The sequence below is a fragment of the Epinephelus moara genome, chromosome 7 (genome assembly GCF_006386435.1).
Source record: "Epinephelus moara isolate mb chromosome 7, YSFRI_EMoa_1.0, whole genome shotgun sequence".
In the NCBI taxonomy this organism is placed as follows: Eukaryota; Metazoa; Chordata; class Actinopteri; order Perciformes; family Serranidae; genus Epinephelus; species Epinephelus moara.
In genome coordinates this window covers 41130620-41144373 of record NC_065512.1, presented here as the reverse complement: position 1 = coordinate 41144373, position 13754 = coordinate 41130620, and the positions used below count along the sequence as shown (strand labels likewise).

Below are 13754 nucleotides of genomic sequence, written 5' to 3'. Positions count from 1 at the left end.
TTGTGTTGATTGCTACTTTTGAGATAAGAGTAATCTTTGTGAAGTGATATCTGCAAATATGTGTGCTGCAATTAAAGCATGTCTTGTTGGCAATGAAGCTCGTAAAAAAGATATATAAAAAGATAAGTGTGAGCTGTGTCCTTTCTCCTTCTTACATCAAGCTGAAACTGAACATGCAGGTGTCATTTCAAGGGGGTGTTTGATTTTGTTCTCTGGTCCGTCAGACCTCAGTGCTGCTCTTGTGTTTCCTCTCTGCAGGTACAGAGCTCTCACATTCATCCTCACCTTTCTGCTTTACACCAGCTTCCACCTCTCCAGGAAACCCATCAGCATTGTCAAGGTACCTTATGTTCATTGTTACAACTTACTCTTTAGAACACATACATGAGCTCACGTGCATCTGCATTTACACATACAGTAAAACACCCTGAGTGTTTAGGACAATGATAAAGTCCAGTTTTAAACAAAAGTCTAAATTCAATTATTATTTCCATTGATAATAATATCATTTAGAAGCTGGGCTTTGGCTTTGTACAGGCAATTAGCCTTTTGTGGTCAATCAGCGCTGTTGACTATGATTCTGACAGTACAACAGCAGCTCACAGCAGCAAAGTGTACTATCAGTTATCTTATATGAGATAGCGTGTGCTCCATTAGACAAGGTTGAGGTGAAGGTGTGTCTGCCCTAAGCCACAATGAGCAATACTATACAAATATTGTACACTGCAGAATGTGTATGGATGCAAGAAAGTGGAAACCTGCAACATAACACCAAGGGCCTGTCCCAATACCCACACCCGTAAACTCATCAGCAACTCGATTGAACACAGTGTCAAAATATTTAAACAAATCGACTTGAACAAAATCGATCAGAACTAGAAGACGTCGTAGGCGCCTCCTGTTTTCAGCATTTCTTCTCCGTTGATTCATCAGACGGAGAAGAATAAACATAGCACACGCCACAACACAAGCACTGAAGCCGGCATTTTCAAACCAGAATGACTACCGGTATCTTGCGTCGCTACTATGCGTGACGTATGCCTGCACATCTACTACGCGTGACGTATGCCTGCGCGTCGGCCACACTCATTTGCATGAAGTGGTGTCCCATTTCTTAGGGAAAGATCTTCCTTTCAAGTGTAAGATTTAAGGCGTAGAAATGGGACGGGCCCCAAGAGCAAAACAACTGATTTAATCCACACACTGTCTGCCTAATGCTGCAGTCATACTTCAAGGTGTTGGGATTCACTGGACCATAGATGATTTGTCATTTGTACAGATCTGAACGGGACATGTGAAGGCTTTCCCTCCGAGTCTTGCCGTCTGAAATGGTGGCTGAGACCGCATGTTCTTTGTTCATCAAACAAAGGACAGCCATTTGGTACTCATGTCCACAAGATGCCTCATGGTCACACTTAAGTGAGAGTCTGGCCCACGGACACAGTTTTCAAACTTGACTGGGCACTACTGTCACAGTGACATGTGACCCTATGATGTCACCAAGCCAGCTTAAGGAGAAACTTCAACTCTCCATCACTCTCTTACACTGAACCTCTGAAGGGGGCCCTTACGCTGACTCCCTTGCTCTTTTCTCCTGGACCTCGACAGAGGTAGGACATAGGCAGGAGGACCTGCTTCACCTTTCTCATGTTCTCTCACCTCTGCATGCTCACAGCAGGAGTTGCACCTGTGCTCTCAATGTGGCCTGCTCCCAGCGAACACAGAACCCGAAGACCAGAAAAGTTAGTGTGCCAAACAAAGGTTTGCAACTAACTTTCCAACAACAAGGAGAACCAAGTCGAGTTAGCACCAGACCTCTAACTCTGCAAGGATACTGAGTGACCGGACTCCTTGGATCTGCACCTTTGGAACCAAGTACACAGCAAAGACTGCATCTGGAATCACAGTTCTTTCCGGCCTTCAACTGCCAGCTAACAAAAGCAGCATGCCACAAAGCAACTCTTACCTACATTCAAGGATTGGTAACGTAACAACTGGGCATAGTTGACTGTGATTTAATGCTGTACCGTTGTGATTGTTTGCAGTTAGGTTAATTGGCCTCACCAAAGCTAAGTGATGTTCGTTTGCTAATGCTTTACCCAGAGTTTTGCATGCAACTAGACATTGTCTGTACTAACCCAGACCCTTTTGCAACACATCGCATACACAAAAATAAAATAAATTAATAAAAATAAAATAGAAAGATTTATTTTTTGCCCCCTATTATCAGTGTTCAACACGGGAGAGGGCGACGGGAGGTCGGCCACTTCCAGAGAGTGGAGGGGGAGAAAAATAATAATTAAAAAAATAAATAGATGGATGGATGGATAAATAAAATGAAATAGAAAGATCTCTCTCTCTCTCTCTCTCTCTCTCTCTCTCTCTCTCTGACTTTTATTTTTTTTATGTTTTATTTTCAGTGAAGACAAAACTAATAAAAATAAAAAATAAATGAATGAATAAATAGATATATAAAAAGAAATAGAAAGATTCCTCTCTCTTTGACTTCTATTTATTTATTGTACGTTCAGTGTTCAGTCTCCCTGAGAGGGGAGAGGGACAACAAAAGGACTAACGACTCACATTGTGACCTTAACGATTCTGAAACTAAGAGCTCACATGTGACCCCTACGACTCTGCCAGGGTCCACACCCACACAGAGTTTAAAGCCTGCAATTCTGTGATAAAATTAAATAGAAAAATGTCTCCCTCTTTTGTTTTATTTATTCTTGTTTTATTTTCAGTGTTTAAGACAGGTGAAGGCAGCGGGGGCCTGGGTTTGGGGCGGTCGGGCAGGCCACCGCCATCACGTAGCGAGGGAGGTGCATGAGGCAGGCAAGCAGGCAGGCAGGCCAGCCGTTCTGCTGCCGTAGCCGGAGTATGACGGTAATCACAAAAGCAATACCGCCCAGCCCTAATAGCTACACTCAAAGAGGAGATTCAGAGTTCTCGTTTCATCTCCTTATCTCCAACTCAAATCATTGTCACGTTATGTGCCCTTATTACCTTTTTTATTTGCCTTCTTACTTATATTTTTATATTTCTTACTTATCTTTTTATATTTTCTTCATATTTTTATATTTATTGTATATATTTGAATTGTTTACATGGGCTCTACCGGGACCTGAGAATCGAAATTTCGTTCCACTGCATGTAAATGTAATGTGAATGACAATAAAAGATCCTTGAATCCTTGTCTTTGTCCTGAATGACCACACGGTCAGGCAAAACCAGAAAGATGCCATCTTTGATTCGGCCATCTTTGATTCTGCCATCTTGTAGTTTTCTCTTGCCAGTCATTTTGTTTTGTAGGCCAGACGGCCCTTTGTTTCGCACACCCACCTTTTTGTCACTGTCTTTGGCATACGTACACACACACACACACACACACACATATTATCACCCATGCTTGTATATAGTTAGCTGATTAAAATGTGTGTGTTTTGTTTTGCTTTGCTCTATTGTGAATAAATACTTTTGGAATCGTACCTGCTGTTTAATACTGCACAAAAGTGAATGAATAGTCAACCGCTGCTGTGTCAAGAACTCTGAAATCCTTCAACTTTTACTGTTAATATGGTAACTTTGGCTATAGTTATTGATTTAGCTATTAATCAGAGTTCCAAATTGATAGTTAAGTGTATTTTATGAGACTGATATCATTAAATAATTTTTCCGTTTTCGAGAATGGTGCCCCATGAGGTGATTTAATGTAAATTAAGTCACGTTATTTAACGTGATCTTGCATGTCACATTCTCGTGAAAGTGATATCTCAAGAACACCTGGAGGATTTCTTTTCAAATTTCGCACAAAAATCTACTTGGACTCAAGGAAGAACTGATAAGAATTTGGTGGTCAAAGGTCAAGGTCATTGTGACCTTGCATCGGTCTCATTTTGTTTAGGGGGCGGCAGTAGCTCAGTCCATAGGGACTTGGGTTGGGAACCGGAGGGTCGCCTGATCAAGTCCCCGTCCAGACCAAAATATGGAGCAAGGCACCGAACCCCCCCAACCGCTCGGAGCGCCTGTCATGGGCAGCCCACTCTGACATCTCTCCACTTAGTGCATGTATAGGTCCAGTTTGTGTATGTGTGTGTTCGGACCTGTGTGTAATTGACAACAGAGTGAAAAATTGAATTTCCCCTCGGGGATTAATAAAGTATATAAAATTTAAAAACAATAAATTAATTAAAATTTATGCGATATAAGAAGGCCTTGAGGGAATCTCCTCAAGTTTGACACAAACATCCACTTGGACTCAAGAATGAACAGATTAGAATGTGGGGGTCAGAGGTCAATGGTCAAGGTCACTGTGACCTCACAAAATATGTTTTTGGATCTAATTCAAGAATTCATATGCTTATTATGACAAAACTTCACACAAATTTCTAATAAGATATGATGAAGGGATGACCTTTTACGAAAGGTCAAAGTTCAGCTTCACTGTGACATCATAATGTTCTGCATAAAACACTTTTCTGTCCATTACTCAGCATCATAACTCAGGAACAGAAGGGGAGACTTTTGGTCAGTTACTGAATTGGTGACTCTAATCTTGACACAATGCTGTATAGATCTACTGTTCTGCTAGTGGGAAGATGTTAGTGAAGCATCCGTGTTTTAACAGACATGGATGTAAACTGTAACTCCAACTGACGGGTTTGCATACAATTGCAAGGCATTTTTTCTCGTTTTCTGTTATGTTATAGACCAAGCTGTTTTCTTAACTTTACTGTTTATAGATGCAAGTCCAAGTTCTAGAGCCCAGCAGTCCTCTCCACAGAACAATCAGACATTATAGAAAACAGTACAGAGGTCACTTCTCTCAGACATTGTCAGACATAAATATATCCTGATGTTATCATATGATAGAACAGGTATTAAGAAAGAGCCAGTTGGCCATCTGTTCAGCCCAGTGGTGTCAAATTAGTGAGTATGTCATTCGAATGATCTTCCCCATTCTTTTGATATCCCCTAAGAAATAAACCTTGTATGGATTAAGAACACAGGTTTAGATGGAATATTAACATCTCAGGCACATATTTTTCAGGTCATATTGTGTGCCTGTTACACATCGTTTTCTGCCAGCTAAACATGGTGCCCTCATTGTTTTGTATTGACAGAGCGAGCTCCATAAGAACTGTTCATCTGTCAGTGACCTAGCCACCATTGCCTCCAGCAGCAGCAGTAGCAGCCAGCAGCCCTTCCTGCCATCTCTTCACACAGACATGGACTGTAGCTGGAAACCTTTTGGTTTGTGTTTGCCTTTTATGACTTGTTTTTTGCAGCTTTTTTCAGGAACAACCTGACCACATAAAGACCAATAAACACAGCTGAGGATGAACTACATCTGATGTGCTGTCCTGAACACTACATCTTTTCTTTATATTGTCAGATAAAAGGAACTACAGGCAGCTGCTGGGAGCCATGGACTACTCCTTCCTCTGTGCCTATGCAGTGGGAATGTACCTCAGGTAAGTTGGCAAGAAGAGGAGGGCAGTTTGATCCATAGCAGAGGTGAATAGGTGAAGAGTAAATTTACCAAAGTTTGTAAATGTAAGAAAAGAATATAAAAACATTTAAGAACAAAAAATAAAGATGATTCATTTTGTTAACTGTTGTGGTGGTGAAAATCAGAGAAATCTGTCAACAGATTCACATATTATGAGGGACAGGCATTCAACACCCTTATATAGCTTCATGAAAAAAAACACCAAAATGCAGCCTGTATATGGATACATTATTTATAAGGAAAACCACTTGTAGATTAATGCAGAACGCAATTCTAATGCTGTCAGAGCAGCCAGACCACATTTAGAGGTGGTCAAGCATTGTGATTGGATCTCAGTCATCTGTATATGCAGTCTGAAGGAAAAAAACTCTTTCTGCTTCTTTCTGTTAGCTTCAGCAAGTCTAGCAAAAACTACATGTACCAGTAGTCACGAGCAAGTCTTATTAAGCAAAAAGTGATGACTAGGTTGCTATTATCCAGATAACCTTTCCAGATACAGATCACATGATTTTTGATACCAGCGGTGCCCTACATTAAAACCTGGCAATTAAAACCTAATTAACAATTTGACTTGTATTTTTTTTGCATTATTATTGTTTTGGATCTGGTTGCTGTACAGTCCTGTAATTGATAATGGACTCCCTACCCCCCAAACTGTATTTATTGGGTTTCCAGACAGATAACAGTAATGTAGTATATCTAGTTTTAAATAAGGCTTTACAAGAAAGTAAAACAAACAGGAGAACTAAGAAATGACATAGTTATATGACAACCATAAAAGTTAAACATTTAAGTGTGTGTCTACATACACTTGAGTATATGAGGAGTATGAAACATCACAAAGCAAATCATTTCAATTGATTTGGTTAGGGACATTAAAAATTATCTAAGAGTTTGTCAGTCAGGCATGGAAGTAAACGTCAGGTTATCAGCATATGAAAGAAAATAGTTGCCATGTCTTCTTAAACCAGCGCATGATCCTTACAGTGTACATCTATTTTTTTTCCATATTAACAAAGTAGAAGAGATCTCTAATCTAAGAGTGATGAGCTTCAAATCCTCCACATCATCTGAAATTGCTGGTATGAAGATGACTCTGAATAAGACAGTGATTACAGGTGGTTTGACAGAGACAGAGATAACTTGTGAGATTCTACTTAATATTTCCAAATAAACGTTATGCAGAGAGGAGTGTGTTCATAATAACGTGTGTACAGGTAGCCGGAGGCTGACGACATCGGTGGTAGACAGGATCAACATCCTCATATTTTATTGATAATCTGACCTTGTAGTTAAATGATAGTGGTGAAGAACCTTACATTATCGCAACCTGTGCAGTGAGCCCGCCGCAAACACTTAACCCATTCATTACCTTCAATTTAAAAAAAATGTACATCATCCTCCCCACAGAGTTTTAATAGTGTGCAGTGACATATGGTTTAGTGAGTGGATGAGACTATACGAAGCAGAGATATACCTTCATAGTAAGTTGTGAGGTCACAAAGGGGTCAACACTAGTAGCCACTGCTAAATTAGGAAAACTAGGGTAAGCATTTCTAAAAAAAAAAAAAAATCACAAACCTGTGCTAGGGGAACAAGAAAAGAGAATATTGCCCGAAATTATTTTCATAACCTTAATGATAATTTAGTTATGGCATTTTTTGGACAGGGAGAGACTTATGCCTGGTTCACACTACACAACATTCTTGTCTGTTCTGACGGTCACTATGTTGAAGTTGCGATTGTGGAGTCACAAAATCTTGCCGTGACTTGGCCAACAGACATGACAGACTACACAGTGGTCCATTTCAATCATCCCCGTTCGTCTTTCACAACGTGTGATGCCATCAGGTTATTCTTGTCCTATTTTTTATTATCATTACTAATATTTCAGTCACCGTCTGTTCATGTGCCAGCTGAAATGTTGTTGTAGTAACGTAAAAAGCACCACCAGATGGCAGTAGCTACATTTGATGTACCGCATGCATACATGCAAGTCACTCAATCCTCCGCAACAAGTTCCTGCAAATGTTTCACAATAAAAGCCTTTTTAGAAAATGAAGAGGTCCTCTCAATCAAATTTATAAGGAGCTTTTAATTTTATACAGATACAGGATGTGTTGAAATTGAAATGACAGCGCAATGCATTAACTTTATCAAAGCAAACGGGAGCAGATAAAAAGTAAAAATATAAAAACATGGAATAATAAATGACGGACTGTTTATAATGTCTATTTCAAATGAAGCTGGTAGCCTCTGCAGTTGTGGTAAGTAAAAGCCCCACAACAATTTTTTTATTTTATTACTTTATATCCTTCTTTATGAAAGCTAGCAAAGAATGTTTTCTTTGCTAGCTTGATGCTAATGGCACTACTTACCGGGTTGATAAAGTGCCTCTGCTGTTTCACCCCATCCCTTTTCCCTTTCTACTCTGTTGTGGTAAAGTCTAGGGCTGAAACGATTCCTCGGGTTACTCGAATAATTCAATTACTACGTGACAAATTAATTGCATGTGCATGTGCACCCAGCTCCACAATGACTGAAATATAAGTGCACATGAGGATTTATAAATCCATATGCTCCATAAGTATAACATCCGGGCGTAAAGGGACCTTCATATAACTTAAAGGGATAGTGCGCCCAAAAATGAAAATTCAGCCATTATCTACTCACCCATATGCCGAGGGAGGCTCTGGTGAAGTTTTAGAGTCCTCACAACACTTACGGAGATCCGTCGGGGGAGTGGGTAGCAGCACAACTACACACCTAATGGCTGACGGCGACCCAGATTGAAATGTCCAAGAACACAGAATTGAAACCACAAAATATCTCCATACTACTCGTCCGTAGTGATCCAAGTGTCCTGAAGCCCCGAAATATAAAGTTGTTTGGAAAAATGTCATTTGAACTCTGTTTTTAGCCTCATTGTAGCCTGAAGCTCTAACTGCCTCTCTGTGGACCATGCTCACGTGTGCGCGCGAGACCAGCGAAAGCACGTGAACACACATGAAGGCGGTGCCCATGTCTCGCGGTCTCGTGCAAGCGCACACACGCCAGCGCAGTGTACACAGAGGCAGTTAGAGCTACAGCCTACAATGAGGCTAAAAACAGAGTTTAAATGACGTTTTTCCAAACAACTTTTTATGTCGGGGCTTCAGGACACTTGGATCTACGGACGAGCAGTATGGAGATATTTTGTGGTTTCAATTCTGTGTTCTTGGACGTTTTAATCTGGGTTGCCGTCAGCCATTAGGTGTGCAGCTGTGGTGCTACCCACTTCCCCCTCGGATCTCCGTAAGTGTTGTGAGGACTCTAAAACTTCACCAGAGCCTCCCTCGGCATATGGGTGAGTAGATAATGGCTGAATTTTCATTTTTGGGTGCACTATCCCTTTAATGAAGCAGCCAGCGGGCAGTGAGTGGCTAACAGTGGTCCTGAGTCTTTGTAACCATGGCAACGATGACACTGAGTGACAGACCTGCCATTATGTGACATTGTCCCCCACAAATTCTGATTTAATATTTCTCCGCTATGTCTCGTGAAAGTCTTTTGGTTTAATATTTCTCATGTCATTCATAGCAGGTGAAAACATAGTTTATGCAGTAGAGTATTGTGTGCACAGAAATACGGGTCGAACTGTGTCCCATATTGAATCAGTAAGGGACAGTATACATTTTATTTTTCAACTTGGGACTATCCCATACTATACGAGACGGGTGACAACCCTATCGTCTACATGCCTCAGTGTGGCGCTGGTGTCAATCACAGTACTTATCCTCAGTTTTACTATCCTTGCTTTTATCCAGACCAATTATCCAGTGTGCGTGTGTGTGAGAATGCTGGTGCAGTGTATAAAGGTGCGTAAGGAAGAAAGACAGGGAGAAAGGGGCGAACAGTAAATAACTATATACAAACAAAACAAAACAAAACAAACAAAAGAGGAAAAAAGAAAAGGGTTAACTGGCAGAATAGCACTTCTGCTGATAGTACTACCTATATACCTATAATGCTCAAGGAGGGTGACAGCAGCACATCCGCCCCTGCCACCGGGAGCGGAGCGGAACGGGAACGGGGCACTAGAGTGGGCTGGCAGGGCAGACACGCTAGGTCATGTGTTTTGTTTGTTATTTATTACTACCTTCAAATATTATTACTGTGAATATCATTTCCTTCCTGGTACCATATTTGTTTGTTGTCATTTTTGTTTTGTTTATTCTTTTGTTTTTATTTGTTGTATTTTACTGGTCCCAATTTGGGTCACCCTCAGACCTTTAGAGGAGGGGGCTTGCCCATTTGGGTATGATGCCTTCCTAAACTGCCCCCAGACCTTGGGGAGGAGGCCTGTTTTAAAGGGAGTCAGCAGTAAAACTTCATTGTATCTTTGCTGAATTGAGGAACACAATGACCCAGCCCTGCCCCCCATGCCGCCTACTCCAGAGATACCAGTTACAGCACCCCAGATCAGTCCATCCCAACCAACCGGGACAGGGCGGGTGCCTCTGTATCTTCTGTATCTTACTTTTTTTATTGTGCTGCTTTCTGTATCTTGTTTATTTTGTACTTTTTATTCTGCACTCTGTATCTTGTTTATTTGGTACTTTTTATTCTGCACTCTTGTTTATTTTGTTCTTTTTTATCCTGCTGCACTGTATCTTGTTTATTTTATACTTTTTTATTCTGCTGCACTGTTTATTTTATACTTTTTTTTTATTCTGCTGCACTATGTATCTTGTTTATTTTGTACTTTTTTATTCTGCACATCTTGTTTATTTTGTACTTTTTAGAAGCGCTAAAAAAAAAACTTTAGAAGTGCTGCTTTCCAGCCTTGGCTGCAGTAGAACGGGTGGGGCCCCTATTAAGGGGGTTTCAGAGGCAGTGGAGGTGCCGTTGCACTGGGAGGTTTAAGATGGTTGTCATCGCAAAATGTGCTTGTATGAGTGGCCGTTGGAGTCAGCTAGAAGAGGCCCCACTAGGGGGGTTGGGAGCAGCGCAGCGGCAGTGGTGCAGACAGTTGCACTTCGGCCCTGTATAGACAACGGTTTCTCTAAAAACAGAAAAGTCTGTCCTTTGCGTTTTTAAAAAACTTCTGTGATTATATGACGACGTTATTGAAACGACCCCCGTTCACATGGAGCTGCAAAATCTGCTGGAAACGCTGTAGTATGCACGCCAGGCCAATGGGTGGCAGTGTAAATTTGCAAAGCAACACCACGGCATGACGCCATGCGCCTGCGCTGAAGCGCCTTCCTCTACAACGCGGTGATTACAAACCAAAACAAAGAAGACACACTGGGGAAAGCATGCACAGATAACTTTGTCTGGATGGACGATGAGGTGGAGTTGCTACAGTAACAGATCTACACTTCACTTCAAATCAACAGGGTGAGCAGCACAAACAGAGCTCAGCATTGTTGTTGTGACGGTCGACTTTCTTGCGCATGCCTAGTGACTGTAACCGTAATGCGCATGTGCGAAAAGTCTCCGTTTTTCAGAGGAACTGCATATTGCAAGTTTACATGACAACAGAGACGCTGCCGTTTCCAAAAAGTTGCACTCTGGAACCCGTTTTCATATCGTTGTGTTTTCAGGCACCTAAAACGCCACTGTTATGTGAACGATCAGCCAAAACGTAACTAAAGTTTACCGTTTTCAGTTGAAATCGTTGTTGTATAAACGGGACCGAAGGTCATTGCAAATGTGCCTAATATGAGTGGCCATCGGAAACCTTTTTCGAGTTTGGGGGCCCCAAGCAATTGCCTGGTTTGCCTGTGTCTGGGCGCCCCTGCAAGAAGTAGTTTATTTAATTTATATAAGTTCATTATTCAGGTTGGTTCAATCAATCATGAATCAATTTTATTCATAAAGCCCAATATCACAAATCACAATTTGCCTCAGAGGGCTTTACAGCATATGACATCCCTCTGTCCTTGGCACCCTTGCAGTGGATAAGGAAAAACTCCCCAAAAAAAACGGGGGAAAAAAATGGTAGAAACCTCAGGAAGAGCAACTGAGGAAGGATCCCTCTTCCAGGACGGACAGATGTGCAAAAGATATCGTACAGAACAGATCAACATGATAAATTAACAGTAATCCGTATGACACAATGAGACAGAAAGAGAGACAGAGACAGAGGGAGATGCAGGACAGACGGTAATGATAATAGCTTACAACAACATTAATTAAAGTAATAATATAATAATAATTACGGCTATTGTGGTACAATATGTTGAAAGTATATATTAATATCTGATAGTATACATATGTGACAATAATCATATGTGTATAATTAGAGCACTCGGAGAGCGCAGACCTCCGCCAAGCAGCTCGGATTTCCCGCCATTTTATTATTTTGTCCACTTCGCTTCAACCGATCACCACCAAAATTTTATCATCTGTTCCTTGTCCCATTATCAACCTTTCCTGAAAATTTCATTAAAATCCGTTCAGAACTTTTCGAGTTATTTTGCAGACAAACAGACCAACGCCGGCGAAAACATAACCACCTTGGCGGAGGTAATAACAGTAGAAGTATGACTAATGATAACAGCAGCAGCAGGAGCCATCAGGCAGAACCACGGCAGCAGCACAACCACACACGTCACACTATCCAGGCACCGCTGCAATATGGTTATATGATATGGTTGTTGAAATGTCTCCAAGTAAGCACAGAGAGGGGGATACAGGGACATGGCAGCCCAGGAATAGGGATAATGACTTGGTGGTGGCTTTCCGGAATTATTTAACTGGAGTGCAGTGCCAGGTGGCATGAACATAGCTATCAAGGATGTTTTGTGTGCAGTGTGAACAGGTTTCTCATCCAAATCCCATTTTAAATTTTTTTTGCCCAGTGTAGTGAGTTCTGTGGAGTATCTTATATTGTATAAGTTGTAGGTTGGCATTTTTAGTCATGAAGTAGATGATTTTGCAGATATGGGTCCACAAGTCGGCATATGGAGTGATGGATAGATCTAATTCCCATTTTACTGCTGGTATGGTTAGTGTTTTGTCCAATTGTGAAATTATTCTATGTATTTTAGAGATGAGTTTTTTTGAGGAAGAGATGTTAGTTAGTTCTTAGGATGAAGGAGGGAGATCTAGGTTAGTGATCATAGTGTTAAGTTTTGTTTGGATGGCTGACTTGAGTTGCAGATATTCCAAAAAATGTTCACTCCTGATGCCGTACCTCTGGACCAAGTGTGAAAATGAAACCAGGGAGTTGTTGTGAAAGATGTGGTAAAGATGTGTGGTACCTTTATCAATCCATGTGCGAAAGTTGAGTGGTTTTTTGTAAATTACAAAATCGGGGTTATTCCAGATGGGAGTATATTTGGATGGTGTAAGGGGGGTGTTTGTGATTTGGTGAAATTTCCACCAGGCTGTCAGAATTGCTGCTATTGTTAACGTTTGATTGTCTGACTGAGAAATGGTAGGTCTGAAATTGAGATGTCTTTGCTAAGTGTTTGTTCGATATCTAGCCATATGCTTTCACATGGGTTAGGGTGAATGCATTTGAATATGTATTGAAGCTGGTTAACCAGAGAGTAGTGGTAAAAATGTGGAGCTTCCAGTCCACCTTGTGTTTTTGATTTTTGTAGGGTGGTTAATTTAATTCTCAGTGTTTTGTTTTTCCAGTAGAATCTGGGGATGATTGAATCTAGAGATTTAAACCAGTTAAGTGTGGGTTGAGTTGGGATCATTAAGAATAGATAGTTGGAATTAGGAATTGGTGGTGTATGGGCTGCCACATCCCAGCTATTGCTATGTAGGGGAAGGATGGATGATTTATTCCAATTAACTGAATATTCTGAGATTTTGGAGAATGATTCAATGAGATTTATTGTTTCTTGAAGTGATGCATAAAGACTGATCTTATGATGTGTGTTATGTGTTTGGATTCCTTTTATAAAGGCACTCTGACAAATGGCAGCTGCTAATGGTTCAATGAAAATGGTGAATAGGGAGCGAGAGAGTGTGGGCATTCCTGCCTAGTCCCCCTGTGCAGTGTGTAGTTTTGTTTTGTTAGTCCATTGGTGATGACAGTGGCTGAAGGTGAGGTGTGGAAAGTTCGTCTTGAATTATTGGTGAGTCAAGTATGGGTTTTTTTTGGTCTTCACTAAATTGCAGTAAGTCGATACTCTTGAGAAATGAGTGGATATCTTCTTCATTTGGATCTTTTTCTGATGAGTTTAAGTTACAGTAAAAACTTTGGAATATTTATTTATTTCTTCTGGTAAATGTGTTG

General features: G+C 40.9%; 1 protein-coding gene across 1 annotated transcript in view; it reads left to right on the top strand.

The window, feature by feature from the left end:
• Positions 1 to 207: 207 nt before the first annotated feature.
• Positions 208 to 13754, top strand: part of slc37a1 (solute carrier family 37 member 1) — a 67654-nt gene continuing 54107 nt past the window's right edge. Inside the window, exons 1-3 of the mRNA XM_050048340.1 lie at positions 208 to 340; positions 5124 to 5253; positions 5396 to 5474. Of these exons, the coding sequence (XP_049904297.1) occupies positions 5229 to 5253; positions 5396 to 5474 (104 nt within the window). The 5' untranslated portion in view covers positions 208 to 340; positions 5124 to 5228. The remainder of the gene's footprint in view (positions 341 to 5123; positions 5254 to 5395; positions 5475 to 13754) is intronic.